The sequence below is a fragment of the Grampus griseus genome, assembly GCF_964374135.1.
Source record: "Grampus griseus genome assembly, chromosome: 2".
In the NCBI taxonomy this organism is placed as follows: Eukaryota; Metazoa; Chordata; class Mammalia; order Artiodactyla; family Delphinidae; genus Grampus; species Grampus griseus.
Genome location: NC_139018.1, coordinates 45,810,151 through 45,836,200, shown reverse-complemented (window position 1 = coordinate 45,836,200; position 26,050 = coordinate 45,810,151). Strand labels below are relative to the sequence as shown.

General features: G+C 37.4%; 2 protein-coding genes and 1 pseudogene across 3 annotated transcripts in view; 2 read left to right on the top strand and 1 right to left on the bottom strand.

The window, feature by feature from the left end:
- WDHD1 (WD repeat and HMG-box DNA binding protein 1) overlaps nucleotides 1–6,777 on the bottom strand; it is a gene marked incomplete at its 3' end in the record, with an annotated part of 55,892 nt that extends 49,115 nt beyond the window's left edge. The window contains exons 1-3 of the mRNA XM_082647066.1: nucleotides 6,694–6,777; nucleotides 6,369–6,461; nucleotides 753–864 (exon numbers count right to left, since the gene is read on the bottom strand). Coding sequence (XP_082503192.1) covers nucleotides 753–864; nucleotides 6,369–6,445 — 189 coding nt within the window. The 5' untranslated portion in view covers nucleotides 6,446–6,461; nucleotides 6,694–6,777. The remainder of the gene's footprint in view (nucleotides 1–752; nucleotides 865–6,368; nucleotides 6,462–6,693) is intronic.
- LOC309818485 (Krueppel-like factor 17) lies at nucleotides 1,035–2,609 on the top strand (annotated as a pseudogene). Its single transcript has 2 exons — nucleotides 1,035–1,041; nucleotides 1,466–2,609. The product of its transcript is annotated as a Krueppel-like factor 17 (transcript).
- A 130-nt stretch (nucleotides 6,778–6,907) lies between the features above and the next one.
- SOCS4 (suppressor of cytokine signaling 4) lies at nucleotides 6,908–23,024 on the top strand. The gene is made up of 2 exons (XM_082647075.1): nucleotides 6,908–7,156; nucleotides 19,558–23,024. The coding sequence occupies exon 2, from the start codon at nucleotides 19,650–19,652 to the stop codon at nucleotides 20,970–20,972; it is 1,323 nt and encodes a 440-aa protein (XP_082503201.1). The 5' UTR covers nucleotides 6,908–7,156; nucleotides 19,558–19,649; the 3' UTR covers nucleotides 20,973–23,024.
- Nucleotides 23,025–26,050: the final 3,026 nt, after the last annotated feature.

Below are 26,050 nucleotides of genomic sequence, written 5' to 3'. Positions count from 1 at the left end.
CATTTCTTTACTTATTAGTGAGATTTAGCTCATATTTAATGTACATTAGTCATTTATATTTTTTCTCCTAGGAATGCATTTTCCATTATATATGACCATTTTTTAAAAAGCATCTAAAGTATCTAAAGACCATCTCATCTACCTTAATGAGTCTGGGTTTGAAAAAAATATGAATTATGTAGAAAGATTTTTTTTTCCTATCCAAATACAATACACTCAACTTAAAATTCATCACAAATAAAAAGGTTAGATAGTTAGTTTGCAAAGTCCTTCTGAAAACATACCTCCATTCTCCAAGTACATCTCATTCTTATATTTACTTTACATAAAACATTAGAAATGTGAAATAAGTATATATCTTGAAAAAGTTAATGAAACAGTCCTTTTTTCCAGTACAATTCCTCATTATCTGAATTAGTGAGCTAAAAATTTGAAACTGCACTGAGTTTTCCTTCAAAGAAAAAAAAAGATACATTTAAATCTCTTAAAAGATAAAGTATAATTTCCTGCATATATTTTAATTGGCTCATCATTACTATCCATTAATCACCTTTAATAAACCATTCAGATTTTACCTGTAAAAGTTTTGGGCAAATTATGGCATTATTACACATTTTTAAATATTATTATTTCATAAGAGAAATGAAAACGTTTATCTATATTCAAAACTTCTATAAAAGTATTTTTCATCCATGTATAAAACATCACATGGCAGTAACACTTCATATCAGTTGCTGTAATTGTTTTAATACCTTCAAAGCACATGAATATGCTTTTTCTCCAACATTAATGGACTTAGGATCATCATCATCCAAGTCTTCCCAAATCCTCACATCACCATCACTTCCACAAGTTACAATACAACTGTGAAGGAAACACACTCGTTAAAAAGTCACCCCGTTTTAGGCTTATTAATTTTTTTGGAATGCTACTTTATCTGTTTTCTAATAAAATCAAGGTATTAGCCAATATGTTTCCTCATTTTACATACATAAACCTCAATAACAAGGACTGTTAACCTCCTATTCTGTAAAATGAAAGGTAAATTTATGCTTCCTACAGTTTCTCCTTGGCATAAAATTCCTTATACATTTGTAACAATGTAAGAAAAATGAATGTAATCTCTGTAACAACAGGGACCAGGTCTACTTTGCTTACCATTGTGTCTCTAGCACAAAGTAGTCTCTAACAAATAGAAGCTTTGATAAATGTTGAATGAATAAATGGATGAATGGAAGAGCTCAATTATCCAAAGGCGATTATTCAAATGGCTATCTGTCAACTCCCAAATTGTTTTCTGAGTGCTTTTCTTCATTCGGTATGTGTCCTCTCTGGGCACATACAAAAGCAAATAAAACACAAAAATAAAATGGTAAATGGTGGAGTCTCGATGTGCAACTGATCCCAGGTTAAGATGGAGCAGGGAGCCAAGGGCCTAAGCCAGTGGCATGTGGCTCTGCACCAGTTCAGAGACCTGCCCACAGCATTCCCACTCAGGATACTGAGAAGTCAACGTCCATCTTGGACGTGTCTTCATCTTCCAGAAGCAGTGGAGTGCACACCTCTTGGAATCATGGCCCATCAGGCATTCAACATGCTCCTCAGTGCACAGAGCCGGAGAGGATCCCCTTGGTCTCTGCTGAGGCACCCAGGCAGAATGCCAGTGAAATGGGGCCACACTTCAGTACGTCGCTGCCTGACTACGGTGTGAGCTACTGCCCTCAAGTGACTTTCACTCCTTCCCAGATGATTTACACTCAGGAAATGTCTCCTGCCCAGCCAGGAATGATGATATTCAAGGGGCCCCAGGTGATGCCTTTAGGAGAGCCCAGTATTCCAGGGGTGGCCCCGACCTTTGGTGGGAATCTAAGGATGCCCCCCAATGGGCCGCCAGTTCTCACCTGCCAGTGGAATCCCAATGATGTCCCACATCAGAATGTGAACAATGCCTTATTCTGGCCTCCCAACAGTAACTTCTTAACAGAGGCCCTTTAACACCTAAAACATTATTGGATCCAACCATGCCTTCCACTGAGGCCCCGGCAATGCTCCCCTCTTTGGATCAGATGTTGCCTCCTAGAAACCGCACAACTTTGCGATGCCCCCAGCTGGATCCCCATTATTGCTGGCTTTGGAATCCCAGGGCTCTCTTGTGAGACAGCCAGTCTCCCAGGAAGACCCCTTCCTACCTAAGCAGCCCTTACCTGCTCCACAGAGAGCAGAGCAGTACTCCGGGGCCCAAGAAAGGGCTCCCAGGAGAAGACCCCCAGTTTCAAGGCCTTACCGCTGCGACTATGAGAACTGTGAAAAAGCTTATACTGAGCACTCCCACCTCGTGAGTCACCAACGCAAACACACAGGTGAAAGGCCCTATAAATGCATGTGAGAAGACTGCACTTGGCCCTTCTTCCGTTCCAACGAACTTAGAAGACATACTCGGATACACAGCAAATACCGACGACGTAAATGTGACCAGTGCGGCCGACAATTCATGAGATCTGACCATCTCAGGCAACACCAAAGGACTCGTATGCGGGTGCCAACATCCCCAGACCCACCGGCTGACAGTGGACGTACGGCTGGCTGGTCCTCCTGCTTCTGGTCTTTAGGTCAATCTGCTCTTCCCCTCATTTTGGCTTCTCTGCTCAGATCCTGCCTGCCTCTGACCAGCTAGTCTCTTTGGTAGGTGTAGGCTTTGATGAAGACAGAAAGATTATGAGACAGTGTGGAAGCCCATATGAGCTCTGGACCTAGTCGGGGCTCCTCAAAAACTGTCTTGGGTGTCCTCACATCTCTGGGGCCACCTACTTTTGTGCCAAGTTCAGCCACATGGGAAGATGGAGCAAAGTAGAGATTGGGAGCTTTATAAAAAGGTCTTTATCTTATGTCACTCCCAGCTTGAAACCCTTTAGCCACTCTCCTTTGCCTGCTACATAAAATCCAAGTTCCTTATCTTGGTCTTTGACAGTTTCCAGAGACAGACTATGTTCAAATCCTGAATTTACCACTTACTAGCCATGTGACTTTGGGAAAGGTCTTTGATCATTATGTCAGATTCTCTCTTCTGGTAAAAGAAAAACAGTATTGGACTGTTGTGAACACATCTTATGTACAAAATCAGATTCTCTCCGGCACTCACCAGCCTCATGCCCAGAGTTTGCCTCCTCCCATCATTTGCAGACTTGGATGGAATGCCCCCACTGGACATGGGATCTGGCACCTCAAGTACCCACTAGCAACCCAGGAATGTGGAAGAGTTAGTGCTCCTGGGGTAATATTTAACTAATGGGAGATGGGAGAAATCCAGGACGATAAATTCCCTCTTCTTCCCTCCCTTCCCTGAACTGGTGCAAGACACCATTTCTCCCAGTGGGGAGACCTCCCAAGTAGCCAGTGGACACACCTTCTGTGCCTCTTCCAGGCTTGTCATGAAGCAGACTCAATCTATCACCTGGCATTGCCTCCCATTTTTCCTGAGTCGAGTCCCTTTTCTCACTCTCAATGCTCTGTATTTGCATCACCCAAATAAAACATTGGTACTTAAAAAAAAAAAAAAAAAAAGGTGGGAGGGAGGGAGACGCAAGAGGGAAGAGCTATGGGAACATATGTATATGTATAACTGATTCACTTTGTTATAAAGCAGAAACTAACACACCATTGTAAAGCAATTATACTCCAATAAAGATGTAAAAAAAAAGAAAATAAGCTAATGTCATAAGAAAGCACACATACACACACACACCCAAAACGAGATTTTCACATTTAAAAAAAAAAAGGGGGGGCTTCCCTGGTGGCGCAGTGGTTGAGAGTCCGCCTGCCGATGCAGGGGACACGGGTTTGTGCCCCAGTCCAGAAGGATCCTACATGCCGCGGAGCGGCTGGGACCGTGAGCCATGGCTGCTGAGCCTGCGCGTCCAGAGCCTGTGCTCTAAAACGGGAGAGGCCCGCGTACCACAAAAAAAAAAAAAAAAAAAAAAGGTAAATGGTGAGACTTCCCTGATGGTCCACTGGGTAAGACTCCGTGCTCCCAATGCAGGGGCCCCAGGTTCAATCCCTGGTCAGGGAACTAGATCCCGCATGCATGCCGCAACTAAAGAGTTCGCATGCTGCAACTAAGAAACCCACAGGCCACAACTAAGAAACCTGCAGGCTGCAACTAAGAGCCCACATGCCACAACAAAGGTCCTGTGTGAAGACCTGGTGCAGCCTAAATAAATAAATAATAATTTTAAAAAGGTAAATGGCAAAGAGAAGCCATATAAAAAACTATGGATGTTCAGAAGACAAAAATTAATTCCCACTTGGAAAATCAGAAGGGTTCATAAGAAAAGTATTTACATTGGGAAATTAAAGGACAGGTAGGACTGGATATGCTGAGATTGGTAAAAAGGACAGTTCCAAACAGACAAAACTACATGAACCAAAATATGAAGTTAGTAAAGCATAGGGGAGTTTACATGGAGCAGGCAGGCCAGGAAATTGAGGGGAAAAAAAGTAGATTGGGGTCATCCTATTTAAGATGACCTTAAGGCCAGAGTAAGGACCTTGGTCTCGGTTCTATAAGAAATAAATAAGAGGACTATAAGTCTCAGTTTGCCCAGGACATTCCTGATTTATGCATCCAGCTGGTTTGGCATTCGTCCTGATTTTTCACTTAAAAACACATTAGTATTAGTTGAATCAAAATTGGTGAGTTTGACAGACTTCTTTGCACTTCCAGCTTCTGTCATGATCTTGTTTGGTAGTATAACATGTGCAATGAATAGTGTTCTCACCTCAACATGTAGGTAAATCTGAAAGACAACCAGTGATAACCCATCTCTCCCTTTCCAACCCTTTCCTGATGTAACATAACACCTCCTTTCAAGGACAATAGGTGTTAACTGATAAAAAACTGGAGTCAGACAAGAGCCGCTAGAAAGAGCAATTTCTTTCCGTCTCCAGTGGTGATGGGAGGAGCATTTCATATCCCCGTCACTACTGGCTATTTGGTGTATCAGCTAGGTGCACCGAGGGAGATGTTACAGGTGCCAGCTGGAGACGCCAGTGGGAAATTGCAATGAAATAATAGCGGAATTAATGAGAAACATATGGAAGAATTAGAGTTAAGAAGTCCTTTGAAGGGCTTTTGGAGTAGTCTGAACATTCTTCCTACAATGTTTTGTCATTTACTGTAGGAATAAAAGTAACCACAGGGCTTCCCTGGTGGCGCAGTGGTTGAGAGTCCGCCTGCCGATGCAGGGGACACGGGTCCGTGCCCCGGTCCAGGAAGATCCCACATGCCGCGGAGCGGCTGGGCCCGTGAGCCATGGCCGCTGAGCCTGTGCGTCCGGAGCTCCGCAACGGGAGAGGCCACAACAGTGAGAGGCCCACGTACCGCAAAAAAAAAAAAAAAAAAAAAAAAAAAAAAATCAAAAAGGAGTAACTACAGTTCAAGCATTCAATAATGGAGCTGGGTGGCCATTGTGGATATGGTTTTAGACACGTTCCTACATTACTAAGAACTTGAATTTTCTTAACTGTATCATACTCAAGGATACCACCAGCTGTTCTCAAAACAATATCTGAGAGCAGCTGCCAACTGCAACCTTATGGTCTCAAGGTCTCCCCTTATAACTAGGCAACCATATTGGACCCTAATCCTTACTTAACAAGCACCCTTACTTCTTGCAACTCCAATTATAATTCTCACAAACAACATGTAATTTTGCAGTCTGTGCTGTTATAAGCCTCCCCCATTTTGTAGTCCGACAGAATACAATTCAAATGCTTCTTTAATCTGTGTCTCCTGGGCTATAGTCCTCAGTTTGGCTCAAATAAAACTCTTTTATATTCCTTGCACAGATTGTTTATTGATTATACCCCTCTAACAGGGACTAGAATAACCCTGAGAAAATATCATCATTTAGGAATCAAGCAGAGGAAATAAATTAGAAAAAAAAGCTGTCAGAAAGTTAAAAACAATTTTAAAAAGAAAAGAGCATCACAAAAGGCAAGGGAGGATAAAATACCAAAAAGTTAGAATGGGCCACTAAATTTGACAAGCAGGCAGCTACCGTTCTGACAAAATAACTGATAATGTGAGATGCAGAAAGGAAGTGAACAAAGGGGAAATGTGGGGGAAAGCTCATATCATTCCAACTCCTCTGGAAGTAAGATTTCACACTCGTTGGCTTTCTTGATATACTAAAACTGCCATGCTGGTCCGAATTAAACAGTAAATCTAAGAACATTTATGTGCCGTTTTAGATATCAACCTTATTTCTATCTGAATGAGTAATTTTAGGCAGAACTGCTTACATGACATACAAGAATAACTTCTAACATTCACACCTGAAACGTTCTTTTTGTTTCTCAAAGTACCTTACCTCCCAGAATCATCAAAACAGACATCTGTGTGTCCCTCTGTGTGCCCATATCTCATCGGCTTCTTTGTAGCAGGCATTTTTTCCTTTACCTATCTGAAAATGTTTTATAAAAGTCAGTATTATTTTAAAGGACAGGAAAGCCGGGGGCTGAACAGGAAGAAGGGAGGTTAGTCTCCTGCGGGACACGCCCTCGGCAGCCCCTTTTCCCCCACCCGAGGGGCACAAACAGGGAATAGGGATGGGTCTGTCCGACACTAAGCCGGGAAGAGGACACGCTTCTCTTCGTTGGGCCGCACGCACGCGGGCAGCGGGAGGGAGCACTCACCGAAGCTCCGCGACTGAGGAAAGGCGACAAGGAGCAGCACCGGTGGAGGAGCAGCACGGGTGCATGGAGCTTCCCGCGCTCGGCGTGCTCCCACACTGCGCCTGCGCCGGCCCGCCCACGCCCGGCGCGGTCCCGACCCAGGTCGCTGGGCGGTGGCGTCAGCTGCGCGCCCGCCGGCAGGGAAAAAGCCGGTTGCTGGGGGAGTGAGGAAGAAAGGGAGGGACCCGAACACGGAAGTGGCGGCAGCGCCGGCGAAGCAGGTGGGGGCGGTGACTGCGACGTCTGAGATGAGAACCCCGCACCGAAGGGTGGGGGCTTGCAGGCAGGCATCAGTCTTAGAGGACCTACATGAGGTGCCGGAGTGGTTGGGTCTCCCTTCTCCAGCTTAGCGAGCACCCAGAGTGATGGCGGTGGTGATGGCGGCAGTTACTCGGACAGCCCCAGTTAAACTGCGCTCCGAGAGGTGAGTGGGGGAAGGGTGGTTGCTGCTTGGCCTTGCCCAGCGGGGTCTGCTTCTACTTTCCGGGCGCTCCTCACAGGCAGCCATATCCGGGTCCCCGTACGGGTCCAGCCCCTCCTTGGGACCCGGCTAGAGAACGAGATGTTTGGGCATGTTCTTTCGAGAAAAGGAAGCTGAGACCCTTCTCAAGCCTTTAATCTTGGCATCCTTGGCGCCTTCATCTTGTCATTTCTATACCGGTAAAGGAAGGAAGACTTAATCTCAGTTCATGGTTCCTGGAGGTCTGGCGTGTACATTAATGCTTACTCTATAGGACATTTTACATATATCCCTTAAGAAGAAAGTAATTCGGGTTTCCCTATTCAAACCCCACCTAAAGTTCACTGAAGTGCATATTTAGATGTAAAAGAAGAGCTAGAACTAAAGTATATTGTTGAATACTTCATTCGATCCTTACAATCTTTGCTAAGGTCTTGGCCATTAAGTTTATGCTTTGCTTCGGTCTTCACGTTCTCCATGTTGGGAGACCTGTCTCTGATGAAAACCTTCACAATGATATTTTTCGTGCTACCCACCTTCTATTCTCAATCGGAACTTGTTTATGACATAAGAGAAACGTTTTTCTGTTGTAGAGTTTTCCCCATTGTTTTTCAGTCTAGTTCCATTGGGAAAACTTGCGAACAGATTTAGACAAACCGTGGTATAGTTCTTACCGTGGTGGCATTGTGAAAGGTGTTGCTTTGAGTACTAGGGCTCCAAATAGGCTTGCTAGACACTGAGGTTTGGTACGTGAATGAAGAGGAAGAGTGGTTGGCTGAAAAAGAACTTGGGATTTGTGGAAAAATAACCAACCTATCCTTGATTTCCCACAAGAGCAAAAGATACCTGAGATGATTCTTTCCGAGTGACTTAATTTTATTTGGATAGCATTCGTTGTTTAGATAGACTGATTTCTAATTTTTTTTAAATCCAATATCACTGGATAGACTGGGGTTCAAGAAGAAGTCCGATAATACATCAAATAAATCATCGTGAGATTTCAGTGTAGTGCTTTTCAGAGCTCAGCATAAGAAGAATCTGCCAATTTGGAACAAGATTTATAGCTATAAAATGCCGTAACTATAAAATATGTTAACACCATGTGACTTCAAAACTATGAATGGTGTTTGCGCTTCTCTCCTTTCACTCTGCTTTAGCAATGAACACATTTGATTCATAGGGTTTTTTGTTTTGTTTGTTTGTTTGTTTGTTTGTTTACAAATTTCACATGTATGGAAAGAGCTTGGGCCTTAGAGTTGAACAATCCTAGATTTTAATTTTGACTCTGACAGTTACTCGTGTGACCTTGAATATACTTCTTTACTTTTACTGAATGTCAGATTCCTCATCTCTAAAATGAAGATGACACCTTCTTCCATATATAGAAGACACTCATGGATGTATAAAACTAATTGTCTTGTGTTATTAATGGGGTACTTTGGGTGGGCATTTAATGGTTTCATTTAAAATGGAGTTGTTTGAATCATTATCCATTAAATTTTTTCAACTGTTAAAAGATGTATTCTTGCTTTTGCCAGTATGTTTTCACATGTCCATTTCTATTTCAGTCAGATTTTAAAAAGACAAATTTTAAAGTCCTCAGTGAATTCACAATCTTGGTGAGGGAAACAGACATTCAAATAATATGTACAAGACTAATAGTGTGGTAATGAAATGTGTAACTTAAATCTTAAATTGCCTGGTTATTTAAGATAATATAGCTTTTAAAAAGAAACCAGTGTAGCTGTCCGTCACCAATGTGGGTGTCAGGTGCATGTCTCATAGGAGTGGATAGCTGAATGAACTCACTGAAAATCATGCCAAGGTCGCAGCTTCGATTGCAGTGAAGGTTAGTTACCATTTCTCTGTTGTGACCATTCATAGTACCCTTAGGCTCACAAATATTGTTGTTCTCAAGGACAATAGGGTGAGAAAGCATGAATATATTACCGTTCTACTTGTGGCAGTATTATCTATAAATGTCATATAATCTTAGTTTATCCAGGAGGCATATCAGTATTGCCTTATGAGAGGAGTTTTTAAATTCCTTTTTAATAAAATATGTATTGATATTTGATGTAAAAATTATTAATCCTATGAAACATAAGGCTAGAAGAAGAGAGTAATAACAAAACTGAGAAGAGTATTGAAAAAAAACATTGAAGGCAGTTTAGAAATCTGAAGATTTTTATATCTCTGAAAGTGTCCTGAATCTTACCAGCCTATTTAATTTATTTTGGGGGTAAATAATACTTGTGCATGTATAAACTTTCTAAGGTGTAAAAGGGAATACAGGAAAGTCCTACTCTCAACCTACCCAGTTCCGCTGGCCAAAGACGGCTAATATTTGACTCTTGTGTTGTTACAGTGGCAGTGGATCCTTACTACGGCGAGACAGATATAATCATTGTTTTATGAATGAAAAAAACCAAGGCTCAGAAAGGTTGTGAGTTGTCCAAGGTCACACACCTAACCAACTGTCTGAACTAGAAATAGAACCCAGGTCTATTAACTTCTGATCCAAGTAGTCTACCATACTGCCTCTCCAAGTCATAACTGTTGCCATAAAACTTAGAATTTAGTTTTATCAGAACATGAAAACAATTTTATTTAATTCTAGAGTAACATTATACTAGTTTGTAGGTAAAACTTGTTACCCAAGCTTAAATGTAAGCAGACGTAGTTATCATAAAGCAATGAAAAGAATAATCTATGATTTTTTTTTTTAAAAAAAAAACTTTGCCTACTATTACTGTTGAAACCTGTTTATTTACTAAGTTAGCTTGTAAGAAATTACAAACTTTTTATAATTAAGTTTGGTTATTTACACCCATACTACTTTTCAAGAATTTAAAGCTTAAAAACACTTTTTAAAAGAGCATGTTTAGTATCAGGAGTAATAGAAAGTGCTTTATGATATCTCACAAATGCCAAAGCATCCTCAGCCTCAGGCTTTTGAGATGTTTTTGTCTGGATTTTCTAGCCTTATATGTAGCCTTTGTTTCCTTTCATTCTTTTTCCTTAATTTTGCCACTGTCCCATCTCTCATTTTTAGAAATTAGCTTATTCTACATGGAAGGTTCTGAGAAGACAACGTATTACAGAACGTAGTATGTATTCTCATTAAGCTCAATGTATGCTGTTTTCATAGATTTTAATCCTGGCAGGAAAAACATGGGGCAGCTGACGGTATCCAGATTTAACAATGTGAACACTGAAGCTAAATGAGATTCTAAAAGTCAGGAGAGATAGCTAGTAAGTGACAAAGTCTAAATTTTAGATCATGTTTGATGATTTAGCAACTCATGCTGTTGTTTCATCTGCACCATGCTTCATTTTTAAATATGGTATAGTGAAAAACTAGATTGTTAATTTTTTATAGATCTTTATAACTTAAAAATTTCCTCTTTAGACTAAATTGTACTCATAGGAAGAAAGACTACAAGGAAATTGGCCAAAATGTCTAAATTGAGTGCCTCTAGGTAATTGAATTACAGGTTTTTTTCCTCCTTTTTGAACTTTTCTGAATGCTCCATATATTTTATAATGAGCATATATTATTTTTATAATTAAAAAATTACAAATTGAAAGGAAGAAGTACATCTGTACAATCCAATTTATTCTCTAAGAGTCACAATTGAATATCTTAAATATTCTGGTTTCTAAGATTCTGTTAAGGTTCTTGCGCTTTTAATTTTTAAAAAAATTTTTTAAAATAAATTTATTTATTTTATTTTTATTTTTGGCTGCGTTGTGTCTTCATTGCTGTGGACAGGCTTTCTCTAGTTGCAGCGAGCGGGGGCTACTCTTCATTGTGGTGCATGGGCTTCTCATTGCGGTGGCTTCTCTTGTTGCGGAGCACAGGCTCTAGGCGGGCGGGCTTCGGTAGTTGTGGCTCGTGGGCTCTAGAGTGCAGGTTCAATAGTTGTGGTACATTGGCTTAGTTGCTCTGCGGCAGATGGGATCTTCCCGGACCAGGGCTCGAACCCGTGTCCCGTGCATTGGCAGATGGATTCTTAACCACTGTGCTACCAGGGAAGTCCTGGTTCTTGCACTTTTAGAAGTTTATAGTGCCAGCTCTTAGTTTTCTGTTCCCTCTTCACACTAAATTAACCCTCTTCAGTGACAGGTCCTGGACATTCCTCTTAATCTTTAGCTAGCATGCTCAGGGAATGTACACTTATTTTAATGTTAGCCCAAGTTAATGTTTCTCCCACAGTTTCTTCCACAAAACGGCTCTATGATGAGTTAAATAAAGGAAACTGTGGCTTAAGCAGGTTTCTTAACTGAAGGACCTCTTGGAACCTTTTGCTGAAGGTGCCTTGTAATCTTTCAGGGGGGAAGTGATTCCCAAACTTGTTTAATAAGGAAACTTCTGTTTCTCTAGAACATGTATATATTAACATCTTTTAGCACTAGTGTACACAGGAGTTCAGATTGGGGGACACTGACTTAAGCAAAATATAATTAGGAAAGTAAGTGGAGAAAGTTTGGAGAAGGGAAGGAAGGGTGTAGTGGTGCTAATCAGTGTGTGTGTGTGTGTGTGTGTGTGTGTGTGTGTGTGTTGGTAGCATGAAAAAGGAGATATTTTAAAATATTTACTGGAAAATGAACCTGTATTGCTTTCGTAATGAGAAAAAAACACTTTATACTTCAGAGATGTTTCTCATTTGAACAAACCCATTTTTTTAATGTTTTTTTATTAACATTCCAAGGAATTTACCTCTCTTGTACTATCCAGTATATTCCATTCATGGACTCTTAAGTGTTCCCATAGAATCCAACTCAAATATTAGGCTATGATCAAACATCAAGGGCTCTAACCCACAGAATCCAATTCAAATAACATGGACTGTGATCAGAATGCATTCAAGGAGTTTTGGGGACACATAATGGCAGGTAAACTTTGGAATCATAGATTTGATAAGGTAGTTCCCAGGGTTAAATAACTACCAGAATAATAAGTTATTTGTGAATTCTTTGTAGTATAGTAAATTATTCTTTATAACATCAAATTTAATATTTACATGAATTCTGGCCTTAGGTAGACATCAGCATTGTAGACACAGTAGTTCAATGAATGATTAATATGTACAATAATGCTCTGTTATCCAACATCATAGAGATACAATGCAGTTTCTAGATGAATGAAGTTTAACCCTTTAATTACTGGCTTTTAAAAAAGTTTTCAAGGAATTTAAATTAAAATCACCTTCCCAACCTTATTCAAGAGTACTAACTAAATGTTATTTAAGTCTGTTGTTAGCATAGAAGGGTCACATTGGGTATTAATTCGTTTATCACTGTTCAGTGCAATTGATTATAGAACCTGGGATCAAATGGCTAGTGAATCTGAGAACTTGATTTTTTGAAAAAGGTTTAAATAAACTTGCTGTAGACGTTTGCCTCTTGCTCATTAAGAAATAACAATAAAAAAAAGTCACTGTGTATTCCCCAGGGCATTGTAACTTAGATGCCTTCATAAAAAATTAATTATTGAATCAAGAGTCAAAGCACTTTCTCCCAAGTGATTCTTTCACCTTCTTTAAAAAAAAAAAAAAAAAAAAAAGCTTCTTTGCAGTTACTAACAAAGATTGTTGATTTGTGAACATTTTTCAAAGTATCATCGTTGATTTCTATACTACATAAAGTTGGTATTAAAGTCACTTTTTTTCCATTTTGTATCTCATCTTCTACTTCATTTCTATGAAGTTTGTATCAAATTCCAACGATTAATGATAGGGTATTTGAAAGGACTCATTCAGATTCAGAACCTTACGCTTTTTTTTTTAACATTCAGATTTTACATGTATAGGCAAGACACCAAAAGCACTTTTTTAAAACTCATTTTTAGTCTTTAAAAATAAAAAAATTTTTTCACTAAAAGTAATGTTAACACATTGTAAAGCAATTATATGCCAATAAAGATGTTTAAAAAATTAATAATGTTATTTTTATTGAGAGAAATGTGATTGAATTTTTTTAATTTTATGAATTTTGATTTAATGCAACTTTTGGAAGAGATTAAAAGATCTTTTGCCATCTGTTTAAAGTGTAAAGATGCGAGAGTTACATACATGATGCATTTTTATCATTATTGTAATAAAATCATGGGATAGTGAAGGAAATTCTGAATATCTTTTTTTCTAAAAAGATCTCACCATAGCATAAGTTTTTTTTTAAGTTACCTGAACCATGAAGAGACCAGTTAAATGTTTTGTTTTGCCTTTTTTCTTAATGTATCTGCTAAGTAGCTTCTCAGAGCCAATTATTATCCCAATAAAGGTCATCAAACTTAGAACACTTGTCATTTTGTAAAAGAAAAATACATAACTTGTCTTAAAATTTCAGCAACTTAAGTACTTTGCCCTGAAATAACTAGCAAACCTCGTGTGTTATAAAATTTCTGTGATTGTGTCTATTTACAAAGTATTGTAAAGATTCTCTTACCTAGGATAATATAATCCACAAATGTATTCCAGCAACATGGAGTCAGTTGCGGTGCACTAAAAGGGCACAAAGAAATGGAGAGGGTTGCCATCAAGTCCTTAGCTTTTTGGAGCTCCCACTCTTCCCTCAGGAATAGCACCTCATCAGACAAATAACCATCTCACAATGAGTGATGGGAACATTGTCAATCATATATTCAATATTCATAAATTTTAAGTTTTCTAATTTTTAGGCAAGTATAAATAGAAGTTAAATTTTCTTCCTACTTTGAAGATTACAACATTAAGTGACATTCTGGCCCATATAGTGATACGGTATATTTTACCAAATATATATATATAAATTTTTTTTTTTTTTTTTTTTTTTTTTGCCGTACGCGGGCCTCTCACTGTTGTAGCCTCTCCCGCTGCGGAGCACAGGCTCCGGACGCGCAGGCTCAGTGGCCATGGTTCACGGGCCCAGCCACTCCGCGGCATGCGGGACCCTCCCGGACCAGGGCACAAACCCGCATCCCCCGTATCGGCAGGCGGACTCCCAACCACCGCGCCACCAGGGGAGCTCCACCAAATATATTTTTTACCATAACAATTTATAAAAGTGGGACTTCTGAAGCATGAACTCAGTTTTCTATCACAAGAATGCTATGTAAAATTTATATAAGGCTGTAGTTCTTAGATACAAAAAGATAACCAGTCAAAAGAAGATTTTCTATGCATTAACTCTTTAAGTATAGGTAAATGTGTGGAAAATTCATCTAGGGCAATGGCATTTTTTGCTTTATTTTATGGATCCCTGCAGCATTAGCATACGTAAGAACAATTAACCTAAAATCCAGAGGTACTTGATGGATTGCTACCTATTATGTACAAGTTGGTAAGCCTTGCTAAAGTAAATCTGTTATGTTAGCATGTAAACTTGTATAGAGTAAGGCTGGAAATCAGTTCTCTGAGGAAAATGTCAAATTGTTCTGTAGCTTCATGGTCTGTTGAGTTTCAGCTGTATTTAGTGTACTGATCCTTTTTCATTTTGAAACATTAGTTATCATCCTGAAAATTATATTTGCTCATAAATTTTATAGTTAGCATGGGCTAGAGACAGAGGTATTTCTGTGATTTTTTCCTTTATGAACGATTTCTATAAAACTGGCTTGGGCGCTATAATAAAACATATGTAATATCTGTTTCTTTTTTTAAAAAAGAAAAAATATGTTAAACTTTATTTTATACTTGGTACATTTAGAATCTGAGCTAGGTATATACTTCACATACATTATTTCATTTAATTCCCACCAGCCTAATGAAATAGATAGCATCAGTAACCTCCATTTTACAGATGAAGAAACTGAGCTTTCAAGGTCATGTGGCTAGTACAAAATAAACTGGGCTCAAACCATATTTCTAATGTCTGCCATCATTGTGCTATGGAACTGCATCCTTGTCATGTACATGTATAGAGATACTGAAAATGTTATAACGGTTACTGCTGGGTGGTAGGATTATGGATAGTTTTTACTTTTTTCTTCATAACTTTAAGTTTGAATTTTTCACAGTGAGTATAAAGTACTGTTATTTTTATTTATGGTCATCAAAATGATATGTGTACATAGGTTCAAGTTAAATTAAGCTGAAAAGCTTAGATAAGCTAAGTAATGCCGCATTCCTCTCCTACCCATCTCAAAGGCTTCTACTTTCATAATTTGTCTTTCTGGTATTTATCTTCACATTTCTAAATCATATGCTTATACTTCTCTCTTGATGCATCAATTATTAGACATTATTGGTTGAGTTCCTCTTCTGATAGATGAGGATTTACCTCTCTTTTAGCCTCCTTACTCTCTTTCTATTCTCTTATTACACAAAGAGCCTTACGTCCTTATGTGGTTATACGAACTAGTTGCTCTCCAGCAGCGCCAAACACCCTGTTGTCTGGAAACTTCCCTTCTTAAGCATCCCAGGAATTCACATTTCCTTTCTCATATGTTAAATACCTTGTTTCCTATGTTATGCCATTTGTTTTAGGTTTACACTCTTATTTTAGAAGAGCACATCCTCCAATATGAGGTAAAATTGTTGTTACTTTCATGTCTGAAAATTTCTTTATTTTATCCTATTTGATTGATTGTTAGGCTGGTTATCTTCAAGGTTGGAAACTATCCTCTAGCTTCCACTGTTACTGTTGAGAAAACAGATGTTATTTTATTTACAGTCCTTTGTGACTTTTTTCCCTCAGGAAGCCTTTTTTCTTTTTTTGGCTGGGTTACATACATAAATCGATTGATTGAACACTTAACATGAGGTCTACTCTCTTTAACAGATTTATAAGCATACAATACTTAGAGTGTTGTTGTCTATAAGGTAGGAAGACTTCGGTATCACCTCTTTATCTCTAGGGTTCTAACATTTTAGAATAATGTAACTTGGTGTGTATTTTCCCTTGTGCGGGGCACTCATTGTGCTCCTTCTGTATGGAGACTCATGTCCTTCAGTTCTGGGAAATTTTCTAATATATTTTCTTTTATAATTTCCCTCTCCATTTTGGTATTTTCTGTGAAGTCTGTATTGATCCTCTAATTTTCTTGTCTTCTCTGTCTAGTTAACCATTTTTTTCCTCTTTCCTATTATTTCCTCAGCTTACCTCCAACTTTCCTATTGAATATTTTTTTTCCTGCAATCATGGTTTTAATTTCCAAATTTTTCTTATTCTCTGATTGTCCCTACCTCATTTTATTCATTGGTATAATATATTCTTTTAACTTGGAAGAGATCTATTTTATTACCTGCTGCTTTCATGGTTACTTTTTTCTCCAAGTTCTTTGTTTTATTCGCTTGTTTATTTTAGAGGCTTTCCTCAAAAGTCTGGTGACATGCCATATTCTAGAGTAAATGAAGCACAGCAGTGCTGCCTGAAAGCACTATGTAAGTAGGCTGGGCTTATGGATGGATGAGCTTCACAGCATGCTTGGGTGGCCCTCCAGCTTCTTATTGGAGGATTTCCAGTTATCAGCATCTATAGGTCTTTTCTCTTTGGCCATTCTGTTTCTCCAGCATAGTATCTTCCAGTCTCCTATTAGGAGGTGTAAGTTTGGCTGCTGGAGTTCTAGAAGCTGGATGGAAGAAGGAAGCAGGGAATTTTCTTTCTGATTTTAGTCCCAAGCCTCCCATCTATCCTCACCATGCCTAGTATCCAAAGTCCTGAGCCTCTCTGGTTCAGCTTCTCCAAATAATATTGATAAATTTCCCATCTCCTCTAAGTATGAGAGTAACAACCAGAGACATCTAACTGCACATATGCAAATTTTCAACCTACCTCCCCATTTTCTGCCCTGTTCTCCATCCATACTTTCTGTAGCACCTTGTACCTCTGGGTGTCCTGGACTTTGCCTGCTCTGTTGGCTTGTTTCTCATCAACGTTGCCTTTGTGCCTGGTGTCACCTTCCTCTCCACTGCTGAGTCAGTCATTGCTCCTCTGTTCATTTTCTGTCCTTGTATTTTGTCACTCAGGTTATGGATATCTGCTAGTTTCATTGAAGATGAGGTTTGTTTTTATTTCTCATTTTCCCTTGTTTTGGGCTGACTTCTGAGAGAAAGATGGAGCAAAAAGATTTTCACATAGCTATTTTAAACTGGATCATTATTTCTTTTATAATTAGAGAAAAACAAAACTATTTTCTTTTTGAGAGGAAATCAAGTTATACTACTCATTAAGAAATTTAATATGGAATGCAGCAATTATAACTAAAGGAAGCATTGGAATCACTAAAACAGTTTATAGGAGACTTGGTTGTTTTTGAAGGCAGAGAGAAGTTAAGAGCTAGCAATGGAAGCAGGCCCTGGTAAAGGTGGGAATGTCATCAAGAGCAGAGGTACGGGGTGGGATAGGGAGGGTGGAGGGAGACGCAAGAGGGAGGATACATGGGGATATATGTATATGTATAGCTGATTCACTTTGTTATCCAGCAGAAACTAACACACCACTGTAAAGCAATTACATTCCAATAAAGATGTTTTTAAAAAAGAGAGAGAGAGCAGAGGTACAGACTTAGCTTTGATATAGAAATAAAGGAAGATGAAGATGCTCACACCCAGTGGAGTAAAGTTGATCATAGAGTTAATAATCTGCTACTTTCATATTTTTAAAGTAAATAAAAACACCAGGTATTTTAAACCTTACATGATAACTTTTCACATTATTATGCTGAATAAAAAAGTTGAAAGTATGTAGTGTTAACAAAAAAATATCTGCTTGGGGCTCCTTTTTAATTTTTTATTTGAAAAATACAAGTGTAAGCTGTTAGTAACTAGTGTCTCTTCTGATCACTGACTCTTCATATACTTCAGCCTACTTTGTAGCTTCTGCCTGTTTATTTTTGTTCAGTGGAATTTAGTCAATGAACAACCAAAGCATGCTGTTGAATATAATTTTGGTATACTAAGTGATGATGTTTCTTTCAAATTTAGATTTTCAAATATTTTTTCCCTGTGGATTTTAAATTATTACGTACCAGTGAGCTCACTAAATCAAAATAATACGTATAATCACCCGATGCTATTCATTGTTTAGTAATGGGGTACTTTATATGGCAAGCCTGTGTCATTAGTTCACACTTTTAAGCACTTCCCAATTATATTTGCCTCTGCAGATGCTTGTTTCAAACCCTACTGCCATGAAAATAGATTCACATAGTTCTAAACATTTACTTGACTGTTGGGATTGTTAATGTTCCTCTGATATAATCAGAAGCTTAATCATGATCAGAATGTTGAGTACAACTGATTTTCTCAGTCTCAATATTCAACTTTCATTTGTAAAATATTTGAGATTATAGAATCCCTCCCCCCAATTCTGGGCTTAAATCTTTTTCCATCTAAGAATAGTTAAGTAGTTTCTACCTATGACCAATCATTACTATTAGTCTTAATAAAACTTTATTTACATTATAAATTCTAGTATAGCTAGCCAATTTCATAGGAAAGGCATTGCCCTATAGAACTTTATCTGCTTGTTTTTTGAAATTATCAAGAAGAATAGGACTTTCCTGGTGGCGCAGTGGTTGAGAGTCTGCCTGCTGATGCAGGGGACGCGGGTTCGTGCCCCGATCCGGGAGGATCCCACATGCCGCGGAGCGTCTAGGCCCGTGAGCCATGGCCGGTGAGCCTGCGCGTCCGGAGCCTGTGCTCTGCAGTGGGAGAAGCCACAGCGGTAAGAGGCCCGCGTACCACAAAAAAAAAAAAAAAAAGAATATAAGGAAGTGTATGTGTGTATAAAATAACAAATTTTTATCCAATTCCAAATTTTCTACAAACTGCCTAGACTGATAGTGAAGTTGACCAGATATTTAAATGAGTTGACAAAAATTGCATTGGGAATTCTTGCATGACATTCCTAGTATTCAGTGATGATTATTTATTTAATAAATTCTTAACAGCTTTTATAACTTAAAACTGTTCATATTTTCAATCAATAGGAAAGAAAACAGAGAGAAGGAGGGTAGTGGTCATCATACACCAGCTCATAGGTTTCTCATCTCTTAACAAAGAATTTCTTGGTCTGCTGTGAAATTAAAAAATAAGGGGAGGAGAGATGGGCATAAGATGTACCTCAAAACCGGAAATTGTTCATATTTCAGATGTATATTTTGGCTGAGAGGATGCTTAGCTTTTTTGATTCACATCGAAACTAGCTGTGGGAAAGGAACTCAGATTCTTGACTCCATGGCACTATGGAATTATTAGCATAAGGTAAAGTAGTTTATTTAGGTGGGAACAAAATATCTTGGAACTGCCTTCCAACATTTCTAATAGTTTGTTTTTAATGTATTATCCTTTTTCATCTTTTCATCTTATGTATAATTGGGGTTTGATATATAATCTATACAATGTTAATGACAAACGATTAATGATCTTTTTCTTCCTTAGATATATCCAGAAAGTGCCCAGAAGAAACATTCTACCGGAAAAACTGAAAGAGCAGTATTTATAACACTGGAATTTGTGGACAGTTTGTTAAAATGGCAGAAAATAGTGAAAGTAATAGTAAAAATGTAGATGTAAGGCCCAAAACTAGTCGGAGTCGAAGTGCTGACAGAAAGGATGGTTATGTATGGAGTGGAAAGAAGTTATCTTGGTCAAAAAAGAGTGAAAGTTGTTCAGATGCTGAAACAGTGAGTGCTATAGAGAAAACTGAAGTTCCTTTAAGGAGCCAAGAAAGGAAGCACAGCTGTTCATCTATCGAGTTGGATTTAGATCATTCCTGTGGGCATAGATTTTTAGGCCGATCTCTTAAACAGAAGCTGCAAGATGCTGTGGGGCAGTGTTTTCCAATAAAGAATTGTAGTAGTCGGCACTCTTCAGGGCTTCCGTCTAAAAGAAAAATTCATATCAGTGAACTCATGTTAGATAAGTGTCCTTTCCCACCTCGATCAGATTTAGCCTTTAGGTGGCATTTTATTAAACGACACACTGCTCCTATAAGTCCCAAATCAGATGAATGGGTAAGCACAGACTTGTCTCAGACTGAATTGAGGGATGGTCAACTAAAACAACGAAGAAACATGGAAGAGGTCAACTGCTTCTCACATACCAGTGTTCAGCCCTGTGTCATAACCAATAACGATTCTTCGGGTAGAGGTGGTCCTGGGACTGGCTCTATAATGAACCTGGCTTCAAATAACAGTATAGAAGATAGTGATATGGATTCAGATGATGAAATTATAACACTTTGCACAAGTTCCAGGAAAAGAAACAAACCCAAATGGGAAATTGATGAAGAAACCCTGCAACTGGAAACACCTCCTAAGTACCATACCCAGATTGATTATGTCCACTGTCTTGTACCAGACCTCCTTCAGATCAATAATAATCCATGTTACTGGGGCGTTATGGATAAATATGCAGCTGAAGCTCTACTAGAAGGAAAACCAGAGGGTACCTTTTTACTGCGAGATTCAGCACAGGAAGACTATTTATTCTCCGTTAGTTTTAGACGCTATAGTCGTTCTCTTCATGCTAGAATTGAACAGTGGAATCACAACTTTAGCTTTGATGCACATGATCCTTGTGTCTTCCATTCTCCTGACATAACTGGGCTCCTAGAGCATTATAAGGACCCGAGTGCCTGTATGTTCTTTGAACCACTTTTATCCACTCCTTTAATTCGGACTTTCCCCTTTCCCCTGCAGCATATATGCAGAACAGTTATTTGTAACTGTACAACTTATGATGGCATTGATGCCCTTCCAATTCCTTCTTCCATGAAATTATATCTGAAAGAATATCACTATAAATCAAAAGTTAGAGTACTCAGGATTGATGCACCAGAACAGCAATGCTAGGAAAAGGGTAGGAACACAGGAGTGATTATATACATATTTTCATTTAATATTTTATTTTTCTTATTATGCCACTTTGAATTTTTCTACAGGGGCAGTTAAAGTCCAAAATAAACTTATGCCCTAAATTTTACTTCCAGATCAGTTTATTTTTCTTAGGATACAATAATTGTTTAACAATAATAATTGTTTAATAATTGTTACACACTAGGAGTTAATGGATATTTTTGACGAGGTGTTTGGTTTTTGTTTTTACCATGTAGATTGCATACTTAATTTTTTTCTTTTCTTAACTGTAATTTGCATATGATCCAGGGATATTTGAAGTTTGGTAGGCATTGCAAACACAGTTAAATAATCTGTATTTCATACTTTTCTTTAAAAGTAATCCTGTCCTTTCTTACATATAAAATGCTTTGTTAACCTATGCCATTGGCATTCCTATACATAGGATACAGTTTCCCCATCATCCTTTTCATTTGGTTTAAAAGTCTTCAGTAAAGCTGAGTGTGTTGTCATTTACAATCCATACTAATGTAATTGACTTCTATAATTTACTAATAGGGATGTTAAAGGTTAGCAAAATGGCTTAAAATCAAACTTCATGTGTTTTAATTTTAAATATTAACTGTAAAGCAGAATTACTAAATTTGATTAATCAGGTCGGTAAGAATCAAATGAGGACATGATATTTTGGGGGTGAATTTATTCTTCTATAATGTGGCATGGTCATTTATTATTCCTTGAGTAGATCTTTCTCTCAAACTAGGAAGAGTTACCATCTTCAGAACATAAGTATTGTTCCTTTCTCACTGGAAGCTTTAAAAATAATGGTAACACTATTAGTAACTAGTAGTTACTAAAGTAATAAAGCAACTAAGGTTTTTCTGAATTTACTTATGAACTGTTGCTTCTGCTTAGCTCTGTTTTAGAAACTCTGAGCCTGTTAGTTTGGAGAGATGCCACAGTTTATATAAACAGCCACAAATTTCCATTGGTAACCAAAGAGAACTAGGTAGTTTTTCATTATTTTGAATTGAGCTTGAATAAAGATTCAAGAAGTAAACGTGGAGCTCAGTATTCAGGGAGCTTAATAATGGTTTTGATCTTCAGGTTCCAGATAATTATTCCTATTTTCAGAACTAACATGTCTTTAGTATGGCTTCAAAAAGGAAACATTTTGAGAGATACGTGGCTTATGCCATACTGAACAATACTGGGCACCAGGCGTAATATTTTGAATTTAACATCCCCAGAACGGGGAAGTATTTTTAGAAATGTTATATAATAAGATAGATGGAATGATAGCCTACTCTTCTTTTTTAAAGAATCAGTGAATAATAAATATCCTAGACAGTTATTCCTTCTGGTGAGTTGTCTACCCCTTTGTACAAGTTGGCATTTTTAATATCATAGTAACTGATTTCTTGATGCTAGTTTAGCTCTAGTAGGAAGCTGCTTCTACCTGTATTGAAAGAAATTTGACTTAGATTTCCACGTTAGAATAGATGTTTCTTAAGCATCATTGCTTTTGTGTTGAAGTAGCATTTCCCTTTCCTGCAGTTCTGCTGATAACATAAAGATGGCATTTAAAAATAATTGTTTTAAAATAACTTTTTAGCAATTATCACAAAATTAAAATCTGTTACCATTGTCTTCTAACATATTTTTTTCTCAGTGATCTCAAGATTGTTTTGGTTCCAGTGAGGGTTAGCTACTAAAATGGCACCTCTCTTAGCAGTGATGAGGCTCGGGATATCAACACCAGTGTCAGGATAAATATCTCTTCTAAAGATGATATTTCCCTTTTACAAAAGTGGGACAGTCTCATACTACCTCATCTTTATTGTGGCGCTTTTGTAGATCACTGAGAAGCTTATCTTATTTACCAATATAGCACTTCCTAAATGTCCATCTTTGGTGAAAGAAAATTAATAGTATGGTAAGACTCTACCCATAATTATAGTTTTTTATCAGAATTTGATATTGAGACTTTCTGTTTCTATGAAACAATATTGTTTTAAATATTTTTCTTTTAAAAATAACTTTTTATCAATACAGAAGAACCTAAGGAATGACTAGCTAGTGAATATTCTGTTAAAAGGTAATTTTATAAAGAAAAATATTACATTGTCTTTTATAATGGTAAAAATTAGTATTTATATGAAAATCAAGATCTAAGTAGCCTTTCGTATATTCAGACTGGTTGCTTGTGATATATTTTCTCTGGCTTTCTTATTTTTTCACCTTCAAGGTATTGATAGCTGTTAACATTTTCAAAATACTGCCATTTATATAGCCTTGAAGTAGGTGATCTAATAAATGAGAGCAGGAAGGAGACTCATTTACGCTGAAACGGTTTGTATTTTTTCCTTTGGTATTTGCTACAGAAAAGAAATCGGGAAAGTAGAAATGTAAGATTTGAGAAAGGAATTGTTTACCATGAAGGAAAAAGAAGAGTAATAATACATTTTTTAAAGCGTGAAGGAATTGGAATTTAGAAAGGTTTAACCCTTTCTCAGTGACTTGTGGACACATTTGGAAGAGCATTCGGTATTCAGAAACTTAACTCATTAAAAATGTAATTACTGAAATTATGTATAAGTAAATGAGTATAAGTTTTGAAAGGAACAATGTGGGGAGATACAAATGTATCAGGTTGGCCAAAAAGTTCGTTCGGGTTTTTCCGTATATGAAAAACCCGAACGAAATTTTTGGCCAACCCAATAAATTTTGTAACTAAGTTGGACATGGTGAGCGTTTGAAAAGTGTAAATTGCAGGGTTGAGAAAGCATTCAGCATGGTGGGAATGTGTGGCCCTTATTGGTGAGAGAGGATGGGGCTAAAAGAAACAAGATAAAATATTAAAATTAAGACTTTAGGCATTACCTCAGGGGAAAGCCTTGATAGTGAAAGGGGACTACTTGATCACTAATAGCTAGTCTGGACCAGACACTTAAATGTGCTTTGGGAATCATCCTGCCCTAACCAGGAAATAAACTTGACTTTTCTATTTCTCTCTGAAGCTTTCAGGAATACCCCCAAGCCCCCCTCTCCTTTTTTAAGCTACAGCATCTTGATTCATACTATAATTCCTGAAACATGCTGAATGGATTTTTTAGGTTCCTTGAGCATTTTTGTATGAAGAATCATATCTGATCTTTCTATAACCATGCCATTCACTTAAATAATTCACAGAGGGAAGGGTTTAATTTAAAGGAAGACCTAATAGGAAGAAGATTAAAGGAAGCTTTTAGTCAGTCTGTGGCTAGATTTATTGATTTGGTGATCAGACCTGTGTTCCTTCCTGAATGTCAGCTAATGGCAAACTGTGGTCAAAAAAATGGCTTTCAGTTAAAAGTTTTGACTTCTTATTGTAAATAATATAAAGAATGTCTAAGTCATTAGAAATCCTTTTTAGAAAAGTAGAGCAAATGTGGCAAATAGGACTCATCATTACACAAATTACATTTCTTTTTATAAGAAAAACACAAACCATTATCATTTATTCATGAGCCAAAGCCATTAGGAAGATAAATCAAGTTATCAGCTTCCTGTCTGTCTGAAGTTTGGATCATTTTATAGATCCATGTAATAGAGAGCTTCCTTCCTATGAAACAAAAGCCTTGAGACCTAACTCTTACAAATATACTCTTAGTTTGCATTAAAAGTCTTTTTTGTCACTTTTAGCTATAATCAGAGTCAAATAGGTTATATATTGATTTTGGTAGAGCAAATTTAACAGGAAGTGGACTTAATTATATAATATTCCTGGAGATAACACAAGGGAAACAGTGTTTAAATGTAAAATAGATTGTGTGTTAGGTAATTTAATGCCCAAATGAATAAAAGATTTTAAGTCAAGCAGATTATTGTTTCTACTTTGGAAGAAAATCTTTACAATCTTAGTTTTACATAATCAGTTTTACATCCATTTTTATTTCTAAAGAACAGAAAGCACAAGAGGTTTTCCTTTTTTAATGGTCTACTAGAAATGAGCAACACTACAAGAGTCTGTCTATACTATTCTTAACACATTAGATATTGGAGACAAAATGGAGGTAACTTTTGGAAATGGTTTGGCTTTTAAATAGAAATGTAGACTAAATAGAATAGTAAACTAATGGATATAACCCAATGGAAAGGAATTTAAGGCACATGACTCCTGTTTCAAATAAAGCCAGTCTTTTTAATTTACTTTTTAATTTTGAATAGATTACTCAATCCTAAATCTTTGTTTACTTTCATTTCCTAGCACATAAAATATAGATAATAATACTTGTCTCTTGACTTCCTGAAGGTTAATTCTTCAGTTAAGAGGTGACCCTTGGAGCATACTTGAAAATAATTTCTGTACAGCTGTTAAGTACTAATGTGATGATAGGTTTTCAACGTATTCCCTTAGTGGACCCTGCAGATTCACATTCACTTCTTTTAGCCTGTAATAGGCTTTCTTGACTTGATTTGACAATAAAGATAATGGTACAATTTGAATTTATGGTTTAGACTCTGCAATTAGATGAACAGTTGCAATTTCCTCCTACCCTTAATAAGGTTTGTGTGAAATTGATGTTTGCCTAAGTTATTTTAAAAGTTGATTACATTTGCAGGAAGTAAAGATAATCACTTTTGCCATGGTTATAATCAAATCTAAGCTTTCAGACTTGAGAGTGTAAAACTCAAGGAGATTTACTTATTCTGACTTTGCTAGAATTGGATAAATTCTGTATAAACCAAGTACGCACTCGATATATACTTGAATATACAGAGTTTAAGTAGTAACTTCACAAAGCTATTAGTACTCTTATCAGGCTTATATCCACCCCTTACCCAAAAAGAAGTAGAGTGTTCCCATTTTTATTTCTAATCCTGAAGTTGAATGTTTCTTCTTGGATGTGAGTTCAAATAAATTGATCTGAATAAATTTTCGTTTCTTATTAATTAAAACTTCATATATAAAATCCAAAAGCTTTGTAGTTTTAAAAACATTGTACTGTATGTTACCTGGCACATTCAACTTTATATATGAGAAATTTAAAAATCTGTATTACACATTTTCCTTTCAGTTTTTTGTGTCATTT

What these genes read in the sequence shown, in the direction of transcription:
- SOCS4 (XM_082647075.1), top strand. Translation starts at nt 19,650, where the DNA reads ATGGCAGAAAATAGTGAAAGTAATAGTAAAAATGTAGATGTAAGGCCC.